At 44.3% G+C, this 13,168-nt stretch overlaps 1 protein-coding gene across 1 annotated transcript in view; it reads left to right on the top strand.

The window, feature by feature from the left end:
* The first annotated feature begins 5,111 nt into the window (after positions 1-5,111).
* Positions 5,112-13,168, top strand: part of MXD4 (MAX dimerization protein 4) — a 67,730-nt gene continuing 59,673 nt past the window's right edge. The window contains exons 1-2 of the mRNA XM_073574452.1: positions 5,112-5,372; positions 9,835-9,934. Of these exons, the coding sequence (XP_073430553.1) occupies positions 5,309-5,372; positions 9,835-9,934 (164 nt within the window). The 5' untranslated portion in view covers positions 5,112-5,308. The remainder of the gene's footprint in view (positions 5,373-9,834; positions 9,935-13,168) is intronic.

Below are 13,168 nucleotides of genomic sequence, written 5' to 3'. Positions count from 1 at the left end.
CCTCAATAGTCAGAACCTCCCACTCCCGTCTCCAAGACTTTACACGTGCCGCGCCAATTCTTTGGAATGCACTTCCCAGGTCAATACGATTAGTCCCCAATCCCCACAATTTTAAGCGTGTCCTGAAAACGCATTTATTCAGACTGGCCTATCGCCTCAACACATTAACCTAATCTATCCCTGTGTGGCAGAGCCAAAAGTCTTACCATAACCAGGTTCCCCGCATCATGTTCCCACATGCTTTATGCATCCATTAGCCCTCTGTGTCTGTACTGTCACACACCTAACATTATGGCTGGTCCATACAATCAGGGCAACTGTTACCACCCACCTTTCGTGTCTACCTCTTTCCTCATAGACTGTAAGCTTGCGAGCAGGGCCCTCTTTCCTCTTGGTATTTGCTATAATCTACTGTATGTGATTATTGTTATGCTGTAATGTCTATTGTCTGTACAAATCCCCTCTGAAATGTAAAGTGCTGCGGAATATGTCGGCGCTATAAAAATAAAAATTTATTATTATTATTATTATTATAAGCTAGGTGGTCGGTCTCCTAGGCAATGAAATGTAAACAAAATATAAAAGTATTAATATGTCTAGAATGGTTGTAAATTTTAATAAGCCGTAAATTGTAAAAGTACTAATTTTCACAAGCACTATGTGACAGTTTCAATCTATAAAGATATTAATAAACCTTTAAAATTTAAAGAAATTCACTGACTGCGTGGATGCAGTTAGGTCCTGTAATATATATGGGGAACTGGGGAGTCTGCACTTGTGAGATGTACTTACATAGTCCTGATCTAATAGCATAGGCTGGATACCAGCATGGTTTACTGTGTGTCTTGTACCTTACAGATCAGTGTGCATCTATAATACTAACTAATCACCTACCCCATGGATGAGAGGCTTGTGAGTGGTTGTTCATCAGTATTTTGCATCTCTGCTTCTCTGCTTTTTGTTATGGGACTGTGCTGCATCCTTTATATGCCCATTTTATAGCAGCTATTAGGGCCCTTATTCTATAGGGACATTAGCACCTATGGCCTGTGTTTCTTTTGATAGACCTATCTACACTTTAGGATTGGGCATTAGCAGAATCATAGAATCACAGAATGTTAGAGTTGGATGGGACCTCCTGGGCCATCTTGTCCAACCCCCTGCTCAATGCAGGATTCACTAAATCATCCCAGACAGATGAGTGTCCAGCCTCTGAATGAAGCCTTTCATTGAAGGAGAACTCACCACCTCTAGTGGCAGCCTGTCCCATTCGTTGATCACCCTCACTGTCAAAAAAGTTTTTGTAGGGTCTTCTAGGAGCACATAATTTGCAACAGCTTGCATTAGTTGCACTTGTTCTTAGATTATCTGTTTAAATAGGACTTGTCACCAGGTCAAAAGTGTCCAGTTTTTCCTCTTATTTTATTCCCGCTCCTCATCTGAGTATTCTGTTATTTCTTTTTTTCAAATCCGCCATATGGTTCCGGAGATAAGTGCCTTTTTATTTTGTGCTAATTTTAATAGTCTTTACAAAATGTGGTGCTCACAGGATAATAACAGCCTAAAGTCACGCCCTAGAGGATCCTGTGTGCCACGCCCCATTGCAAAGACCATTAAAAAGTGTACTAAATAAAAAGGCCCATATGGGTCGCCCTCCTAGGGCTGTGGGGTACTCGGTACCGGGCCGGTGTCAGGGGGTTGTGTCACAGCAGCGGTGACCCGGTCCGTGGCCCTGGGCACCCAAGTAATGGGGGATGTAGTTAATGGAATGGAATAGTTCGTGACGCCACCTGTATTGTTCGGCAAGGGAGATGTTAAGCCGACGCTGCAGACAGATCCGCTGGGACTGATGGTATGGTGCAGCAAAGATGTAATAGCTCCCCACAGGTGAAGCTGTAACCCCAGGGCAGTGTAGATGTGGTTGGCACGGGGATGTAGCAGTGCCGGAAAGGTAGGAAGCAGACAAGACACAGCGGGGTGCAATATCTGTACCTTTACTTGATAACTGCAGTCCAGGGTCCTGATTACAGATGGTAACGGAGCAGGCTAGCCTGGAAGCAACTCAGGGATTCTCTCTCAGTAGACGGGCTGTGCAGTCTCCTTCCTAGCGCCTATTCGAATGAAGTGCTCCAAGCACTGAGTTACTCTGAAGTTCCACCTGTCAGATGTTCCCAAGAACCCTACTTGCACGGCAGACAGCTGTAGCCTATCTCGGGAACTCCTCTCTCTCTGAGTCCTGGCTCTCTATCCAAGCTGCTGTTGTGCCTCGAGTCTTAGATGGGAGTAGGGCATTTACAGCCTACCCCTTTGGTATCTGTTGCAGGACCGTTAGTATCTGTACAACCGTGGAGACCAGGCTCTAGTCCTTGCGCTCTCAAGCTGAAGGAGCTCGCCTTCCGCAGCTCAACCTCCAGCTTCTCTCTACACGTCTGCACACTTCACCCTCCGCAGACTAACTGACCACTCCTTCCTCTTGGCCCTCAGAGAGCACTCCTCCCCTTAATCCTGGTTCAGAGTTCCCCCTGCTGGCCTGGAATGGAACTGTGTTGCATGCTTAGATTGACTGCGAGAGAGACCCATCATTGCCTTCAAGCCTGGCATTACCCTCCCCTGGAGGAAGGCAAAGCCACTGTGACGGCCATACTCCTGGGGGCGCCACACATATCTCTGGGACCGCATGGCACATATGAAAAAAAACAAAAAATGGAATATTCAGGGGAACAGTGGGAATAAAATAAGAGCACAGCCTGGTCACTGTTGACCAGCTGACAGGTCCTCTTTAACCACTTAAGAGATTAGTATACACGTTTGTAATAGTTATTTATTAAAAGCTATGCGTTAGAGTATTTTATTAGAGCTATACCAGGTTAGATCAGAGGGATTTATTGTGATTTTTATTGTTTTTTTTTTTATTCTCAACATAGTATGGCTCCATCTGCAGAATAGGAGACAACTTAGGGCATGTGCACACGGTGCGGATTTTGCTGCAGATCCGCAGCGGATTTACCTCTGCGGATCTGCAAGCATTGTACAGTACAAAGTTAATGAATGGAATTTAAAAACCGCAGTGCACATGCTACGGATTTTTCCGCGCGGATTTGCTGCGGTTTTAAAACCGCAGCATGTCAATTCTTTCTGCGGATTCCGCAGCGATTTGACACCTGCTCCATTGTCCAGGTGTCAAAACGCAGGGGGAATCCGCAGGCTAATCCGCAGGTAAAACGCAGGTCATTTTACCTGCAGATTTACCTGCAAATCCGTGCGGAAAAATCCGCAGTGTAATCCGCACTGTGTGCGCATGCCCTAGGTGATTGCTGGGGGTCACTATATGCCGCTATTTCTGGAATTCCCATAAATAATGTAAGGGGGTCGCTCCACTAAAGATGGGTTTCTGCAGGGCCAGGTTCCTGTGTTACACAGCCACACAATCAGGGTTACAGCGGGTCCCAGTGATCTGACCTCCAGCGATCAGTAAGTTATTGCTATATCCTAAAGGTAACGGATAACTTACTATTTTGGGAATAATAACCCTTCAACCCCCTTCACGCTACGGCATTTTGCATTTTCATTATTTCCCCTCCTTCTACTCAGAGCCATAAATTTGCTATTTTTCTGCCCACATAGACATATGAGGGCTTTTTTTTTCGTGAGACACATTGTTCTTTTGATTGACACCATTCATTTTACCATACGGAGTACTGGAAAACGGGAAAAAGATTCCAAGTGGAGGGAAATTGTGAAAAAACCCAATTTTGACATTTTTTGGGAGAAATGCTTTTTAAGGTGTACATTGTGTGATAAAAATGACCGCGCGACATGATTCTTCTCATCGGTACGATTACGGCGATACTAAACATGTCCAATTTTTTCTTATTTTAGTGGTGAAAAAATAAAAATTAGAAGTTTGAAAAAATACATTTTGGGGGGGGGGGGATTGTGTCGCCATTTACCAAGACCCGTATCGTCTTCATTTTTGGGCCGATGGAGCTGTGTGAGCTGCTTATCTTTAGCGGCGTGAGACAACGTTTTTATTGATACCATTTTGGGATAGATGTGACGTTTCAGTCGCTTGTTTCGGTACTTTTTGTGGTGTTTTTGTAGGGACCCAAAAAATTTTTAATTTTGGCGTTATTTAATGTTTTACGTTCACGGTATTTACTGATCGGGTAAATTATTTTTATATTTTGATAGATCGGACTTTTTTGAATGCAGTGATACCACACATCTGTACTTTTCTTTAACTTTTCACTGTGTTTGTTAGTCCCCTTGAGGCTGTGATCGTCCGATCGCTTGTGCTATATACGGCGATGCCGCAGCACTATTTATCTCACTTTAGTGGTCTTTATTTTAAGCAGAGACTAAGGTAAAAACAAAATGGCGTCCGCGTTCTACTTTGCACCTACACGGTCTTTGTTGCTCCAAAAAATGACCAATCACAATGCAGCTTTCATTTTACCAGAGCTGTTCTGGAAATGAAAACCGCTCGCTGATTGGTTGCTATGGGCTACACAGACCATTTTGATAAATGAGGCCTAGTGTCATTGTATAAAGAGTAAAGGCGAGGCCTACACTATAATACACCGCTGCGCGCACTGTGATAGCCCTGCCACTTATAAACTATACATTATAATTGCCCAGGGATCATACAAGATAGGAAAACACAAAAGTGTTTCGTTTTTTTTATTGGTCAGTGTCTTTGCCTACAGTCCCTAAACAGGTCAGGTCCCCGTGTGTGTGTTATGGTTTTTTTCTCCCCTCTCCCTTTAAACTTTTCTCTTCCTCACAGCAACGTCAAGTTCAAGGCCTCCTATTGGTCAGCGCCTCGCCGAGCATCCCCGCTGTCACAGTCACTGTCCATGACCAATCAACGTTAAGCACCTACTTAAGATGCATAAATGTATCCAATCCCGCTTCGGGTGGGCGTGGATCATCTCGTTGTTGCTAAGCTTCGGCATCTCAATCGTTACCATCCCTTGATTGGGATCTGTCAACATTCCTCCTTTCGGCTTGCCCCGCCCCCTACCTTTCATAAAGCTTTCCTATTGGCTAAGACAGACGAGAAAACTACGCCTTCCTGTTTTTCGCGCTCTCCTATTGGTCGCCTTCCCCGTCCATCAGCGTGTGTCAAACGAAGCTGCTCTCCCCTTTATATGGACTGAGAAGTCCCCGGAGCGGCTGAACTCCTGGTAGTTCGTCCCACTTCGTCTTGTTTTGGTCGGTCCCTCTCCTGCCCGGGGCGACGTGCACGGCGGCATTATTATTCTACATCTAGTTTTCTGTAGAGAGCCCTGTATCTCTATCCTGCAGCATGGAGCTGAACTCTCTGCTCATCCTCCTGGAGGCAGCCGAATACCTGGAGAGAAGAGACCGAGGTGTGTGTGGGTGACATGGAGGGGGCTAGTGGTGCGTGTACACACCGTGCGGTAATGGTGCGGCAGCCTGCCCTGTGTATAGCTGTATACTCGGCCTCAGGAGACACCCTGTGCCCTGCTGCACGTACATGGGAACAGCCAGGGCTCTGCTATGCATGCTCTATATGTGTGGGTGTGCATGCACAGTGTATATACACACACATGCTGTGCTTCTCCTGTATATAATGCATGCTCTATATGTGTGGGTGTGCATGCACAGTGTATATACACACACATGCTGTGCTTCTCCTGTATATAATGCATGCTCTATATGTGTGGGTGTGCATGCACAGTGTATATACACACACATGCTGTGCTTCTCCTGTATATAATGCATGCTCTATATGTGTGGGTGTGCATGCACAGTGTATATACACACACATGCTGTGCTTCTCCTGTATATAATGCATGCTCTATATGTGTGGGTGTGCATGCACAGTGTATATATACACACATGCTGTGCTTCTCCTGTATATAATGCATGCTCTATATGTGTGGGTGTGCATGCACAGTGTATATACACACACATGCTGTGCTTCTCCTGTATATAATGCATGCTCTATATGTGTGGGTGTGCATGCACAGTGTATATACACACACATGCTGTGCTTCTCCTGTATATAATGCATGCTCTATATGTGTGGGTGTGCATGCACAGTGTATATATACACACATGCTGTGCTTCTCCTGTATATAATGCATGCTCTATATGTGTGGGTGTGCATGCACAGTGTATATACACACACATGCTGTGCTTCTCCTGTATATAATGCATGCTCTATATGTGTGGGTGTGCATGCACAGTGTATATACACACACATGCTGTGCTTCTCCTGTATATAATGCATGCTCTATATGTGTGGGTGTGCATGCACAGTGTATATACACACACATGCTGTGCTTCTCCTGTATATAATGCATGCTCTATATGTGTGGGTGTGCATGCACAGTGTATATATACACACATGCTGTGCTTCTCCTGTATATAATGCATGCTCTATATGTGTGGGTGTGCATGCACAGTGTATATACACACACATGCTGTGCTTCTCCTGTATATAATGCATGCTCTATATGTGTGGGTGTGCATGCACAGTGTATATATACACACATGCTGTGCTTCTCCTGTATATAATGCATGCTCTATATGTGTGGGTGTGCATGCACAGTGTATATACACACACATGCTGTGCTTCTCCTGTATATAATGCATGCTCTATATGTGTGGGTGTGCATGCACAGTGTATATACACACACATGCTGTGCTTCTCCTGTATATAATGCATGCTCTATATGTGTGGGTGTGCATGCACAGTGTATATACACACACATGCTGTGCTTCTCCTGTATATAATGCATGCTCTATATGTGTGGGTGTGCATGCACAGTGTATATACACACACATGCTGTGCTTCTCCTGTATATAATGCATGCTCTATATGTGTGGGTGTGCATGCACAGTGTATATATACACACATGCTGTGCTTCTCCTGTATATAATGCAGACAGTACTGTGCTGCCTGGATTCAGAAACTCTGCACTTATATACTAATGTATAGACAGGGGAACAGCACAGGCACTACTTTGCATGCTATGTATGTATATATATATATATATATATATATATATATATATATATATATATATATATATACACTCTTTGCACACAGTGTTTCCTGTATATAGACACTTTGCACTAATGTGCTGGTGCATGTACTTTTAAACATCACTTGTACTACTTTGTATGCTGATTCCATATATATATATATATATTTCTTTCCCACTGTCAGGGGCATATATATTTTTATATATATATATATATATATATATATATATATATATATATATATATATATGTACAATCAGCAGATAGCGATACACACAGTGTTTCCTGTATATAGACACTTTGCACTAATATGCACTGTGTAAACATGTAAACAGCACATGTACTACTTTGCATGCTGCTCCTTTTTATTTCTTTATATTTGTGTTTATATATATATATATATATAGCACTGTCTTTACATACACACACACACACACACACACACACACACACACACACAGCACACACACTACACACACACACACACACACACACACACACTATAATATATGCACACTTTGCTATCAGTATATACCCGCTCTTTGAACTTGTAATACTAGTGCATACACATGTAAACACCGTACATACGACTTTCTTATTTGCATGTTATTTCTTTCTATGTGTGTATATAAGATAGATAATTATATATATTCCATTTGGAGTCTCCGTACGTGTACTCCGGCACCATGAGCGTGGAGCTCTACACTCACTGCGCCATCTTTATTTAGGCACTTTATTCTACATGTAGACATTCCATGTAGCACTTTGCATACTATCTTTTTCTCTGAATGTGAGCATAAATCTATTTTTAGTTTAATATATATGTATATATTTGCATTCATATGTAGCAATGTATATAGTGCTGGCTGTCCAGATATCTACCTCTTACGATCAGTATATGGCTATATATACGGTACATCACTGGTGTGTGTATATATATATATATATATAAACTTTGCACATATATCAACACCCCTAGGTGTATGTATGTGCAGTGGAACCACATGATGTGTGTAGGTGCACAGTGTTTATATATGAAGCAGGGTAGTTTATTAGTTTATGTGTTGGTTAATATGCTGATTGCGGTGTGTGTATATATATATATATATATATATATATATATATATATATATATATATATATATATATATATATATATATATATATATATATATATATATATATATAAATTTATGATGTATTTCTTGTTACAATGGCGCAGGTTGGGTCTTCGCCTGCTCTGTTCGCACCAGCGCGGAGGGTTTTGCATTGACAGTAGATAATTGCCATCTGACCGTGGTGCACGGCTTAGATATGTGCAGAAATGGTGACGATTCCATATAAAACAGCACGAGTCTGGACACCATTACTGCAGATATATATATTGCGGTGTCGCACCCGTGGTCCCGCGAACGTGGGTCCGGGCCATACGTGTCCTGTCGCTGCATACTTGTGACATGTAGCATGATGCGTTGTGCACAGGCAGCACTACACGCCTGTCACGTGTACGTCATGGCGGCGCGCACTGTACATGTATGTGGTGTCATGCTGGGACCGTGCCCGTGTCAGATGGTTGTCAGTAATGAGATCACCCCGCCTGTCAGATCAGCTGCAGCTGACACATGAAAGGGGGGGGGGATTACAGTCCTGCAGAGGAGGAGGGCTGCTGCATGTAGCAGAGCTGAATTTGTTTGCTGTGGGATTCCATTGTTTGTGCAGCGAGATAACCTCCTCTTATCTGCTGTTCCTATGGAGATCCGCACATAACACACGCAGGGCAGCCAAGTTCACACACTCACTTCAGCCACAACCACGGGTTCTGCTCAGGAGCAACAACATAATCGGCTCTGCTGCATTCAGAACCTCACGTCTTGCGCAGCCGCCTGCTCCGCTACAGCACATCGTCGGCCTCAACTATGCAATGTCTGACATGCTCCAAATTCAACACCTCCACATCTGCAGCCAACCCCATTACTGCCGCCGCGGCCACGTAATCTGCTCCGCTACATGCACAAATAATCCATTTCAAAGCCACGTACTTAGCTCCACTACATCCACAAACAAAGCCGCATACTCCCGTCTGTCAATGCACAAACAAGCTCTTCTAAAGCCACTTACTCAGCTCTGCTACCTGCACAAACTTTTTTTTTTTTTTTGCAAAGCTGCACACTCGGCACTACTACATCCACACACAAGCTTTTAAGAAGCCGCATACTCGGCTCTGCTACATCCACACAAAAGCTCCTGTAAAGCCGCATACTCGGTTCTGCTACATCCACACACAAGCTTTTAAAAAGCTGCATACTCGGCTCTGCTACATCCACGCAAAAGCTTTTATAAAGCCGCATACTCGGCCCTGCAACATCCACACACAAGCTCCTGTAAAGCCGCATACTCGGTTCTGCTACATCCACACACAAGCTTTTAAAAAGCTGCATACTCGGCTCTGCTACATCCACGCAAAAGCTTTTATAAAGCCGCATACTCGGCCCTGCAACATCCACACACAAGCTCCTGTAAAGCCGCATACTCGGTTCTGCTACATCCACACACAAGCTCCTGTAAAAGCGCATACTCGGCTCTGCTACATCCAGAAACAAGCTTTTATATAAGCCTCATACTCAGTTCTGCTACAGCAACACACAAGCTCCTGTAAAAACGCATACTTGGCTCTGCTACATCCACACGCAAGCTTTTATAAAGTCGCACACTTGGCTCTGACACGGCTCTGCTTGCTATGTGACGCTCAACTCTGCTCCATCTGTATGTTGTTGCACAAAATGCCATTTTTAACCCCTTCACCCCCTCTCGTTGCAGAAGCAGAACACGGCTACGCGTCCGTTCTACCCTTCGACAGTGATTACTCCTTGAAAAAAAACAAAGCAGCCTCACTTTCTAGAAAATCCCAGAATAACAGGTAACTAGAGGAGGCCCCGAGGAAGGCCACGGGGAGGGAGGTGCTGGGGGCCGACGCCATCTTTCCTGCCTGGGCTTGGCTCTGTTTTGATTCCATATAAACATTGCCACGCGTACACCATGCCTGCGAGCCCTGCACGTCCCCGCGATCAGTGTCACTCGTGCCATCCCCTCTCCTCGCACACATCTGTACTCCGTGTGCTACGTCCCCGCTGCTCTGCACACACCCACCTCACGGAGATCGTCCTAAATTAGAGCGCTTTTTAACCTCTCGTGCACTGACGCCGCAGAGCAATTATGTCCCTTAGTCATACAGACCTTGTGTTCCCTTGTCGTATGCATTGCAGTTTTATTTTACCCTTGCATCCGCCATCACATCCCCAACTTAGGACGGCATACAGCAGACGCAGATCCGCACCGTAGGTCAGTTTGAGGTGCAGCTTTTCTCCCGCTGTGTGTGAGCGACATTTCATGAAATGCCGATGCTGTGACACTGCGCAGATCTGTGGCCTGGAGAATACGGACACCGCAGGTTATGACCTGAATGTGGCAGCCTCCCACCATTGTGGCACGGGTAGAATTTACTCTGAATTTCACGGCTTTAATAACAACGTGGCGATGCATTTCATGATCTGTAACTATAAGGATATAATAGGATTTTTCAAAAATGATTCTGAGATGCCGGCTGATTTCTTTTCACACTTGGATCGGTTGGAACATCTTTATTATTGTTAGTATTGGTCTTGGAGAATCACACCAGGGGTTCTGATCCTTGATTTTGTCATGTTTTTTACTCGAGCTGCACTCACTATTCTGCTGGTGCAGTCACTGTGTACATACATTACATTACTGATCCTGAGATACATCCTGTATTATACTGCAGAGCTGCACTCACTATTCTGCTAGTGCATTCACTGTGTACATACATTACTGATCTTGAGTTACCTCCTGTATTATACTCCAGAGCTGCACTCACTATTCTGCTGGGGCAGTCACTGTGTACATACATTACATTACTGATCCTGAGTTACCTCCTGTATTATACTCCAGAGCTGCACTCACTATTCTGCTGGGGCAGTCACTGTGTACATACATTACATTACTGATCCTGAGTTACATCCTGTATTATACCCCAGAGCTGCACTCACTATTCTGCTGGTGCAGTCACTGTGTACATACATTACTGATCCTGAGTTACATCCTGTATTATACCCCAGAGCTGCACTCACTATTCTGCTGGGGAAGTCACTGTGTACTTACATTACATTACTGATCCTGAGTTACATCCTGTATTATGCTCCAGAGCTGCACTCACTATTCTGCTGGTGCTGTCACTGTGTACATACATTACATTACTGATCCTGAGTTACATCCTGTATTATACTCCAGAGCTGCACTTACTATTCTGCTAGTGCATTCACTGTGTACATACATTACTGATCTTGAGTTACCTCCTGTATTATACTCCAGAGCTGCACTCACTATTCTGCTGGGGCAGTCACTGTGTACATACATTACTGATCCTGAGTTACCTCCTGTATTATACTCCAGAGCTGCACTCACTATTCTGCTGGGGCAGTCACTGTGTACATACATTACATTACTGATCCTGAGTTACATCCTGTATTATACCCCAGAGCTGCACTCACTATTCTGCTGGTGCAGTCACTGTGTACATACATTACTGATCCTGAGTTACATCCTGTATTATACCCCAGAGCTGCACTCACTATTCTGCTGGGGCAGTCACTGTGTACTTACATTACATTACTGATCCTGAGTTACATCCTGTATTATGCTCCAGAGCTGCACTCACTATTCTGCTGGTGCTGTCACTGTGTACATACAATACATTACTGATCCTGAGTTACATCCTGTATTATACTCCTCCAGAGCTGCACTCACTATTCTGCTGGTGCAGTCACTGTGTACATACATTACATTACTGATCCTGAGTTACATCTGTATTATGCTCCAGAGCTGCACTCAGTATTATCCTAGTGAAGACAGTACACATGGTGCAGTCACTTTGTACATACATTACATTACTGATCCTGAGTTACATCCTGTATTATACTCCAGAGCTGCACTCACTATTCTGCTGGTGCAGTCACTGTGTACATACAATACATTACTGATCCTGAGTTACATCCTGTATTATACTCCTCCAGAGCTGAACTCCCTATTCTGCTGGTGCAGTCACTGTGTACATACATTACTGATCCTGAGTTACATCCTGTATTATACTCCAGAGCTGCACTCACTATTCTTCTGGTGCAGTCACTGTGTACATACATTACATTACTGATCCTGAGTTACATCTGTATTATGCTCCAGAGCTGCACTCAGTATTATCCTAGTGAAGACAGTACACATGGTGCATTCAGTGCAGAGAGCTGCTTTGACGTTTTCTCTAACACTAGCTGGGTTTGGCTCAGGGTTAGGGTTAGTAGTAGGGCTAGGCTACGAGTGGGGATAAGACAAGAAGTGAACGGTTAGATTTAGGGCTAAAGTAATTCAATTGCTACGTAAAAAAATAGTGATAAAAAGTAAAAAAAATAATATTGTGTAACTGTTTGTAAAATTATATGTCGATTTTCTGGAAAAAGCTGAAAACTAGAAGTCCAAGGGCAAACACCTAATTACGTCAGTGCTTTCCTCAATATACAGTACATGTTCTTGGGGGATAAGGGCGGTTTTGTACAGTTTTGTGCCACAGGCAATGTGTATGGCGCCTCGGGGGAGACACCATATTCTCCTCTATAAGTAAAGCTTCTGGTGTAGAACACCTGCGTAATACGGTGTGCACGGGACCCAGGGGCGCAGTGTGGGCCCTTATGGGCGATGTGTAATGAGTCCGTACAACTCAAATAGAGTTTTATTTTTTGCCCCTGTTTGTGGAATTGCTGCTCAGACCCCAAGTTAAAGGCGTATCGCACCCAATTTGTCACTTTATGACCGCGAGGGTCCGCCCATCGGGACCTCCTGGGTGTGGTCTCCTCTCCAATCCAGGGGGCAAGGGATGGGGGCCCCCATTCATAAGACAGGTGAATAAATGGATTTATTTATACATCCGCCCTGGGGCCGGCTGTGTTACACCGTATCTAACGGCAGTGACCCGAGCTTACTCAGATCGCTGCTCTTTCACCGTTTAGATGCTGTCAATCACTGACGGAAAGGCAGAGTACCATGGCAGCTTGGTGCCTACTAAAGACCCCCATTGGTGCCATTGGGA

The sequence above is a fragment of the Dendrobates tinctorius genome, unplaced genomic scaffold, assembly GCF_039654945.1.
Source record: "Dendrobates tinctorius isolate UK_male_01 unplaced genomic scaffold, ASM3965494v1 ptg000039l, whole genome shotgun sequence".
NCBI classification, from domain to species: domain Eukaryota; kingdom Metazoa; phylum Chordata; class Amphibia; order Anura; family Dendrobatidae; genus Dendrobates; species Dendrobates tinctorius.
The sequence above is the reverse complement of the archived record's forward strand: the minus strand, read 5'-3'. Positions and strand labels throughout refer to the sequence as shown.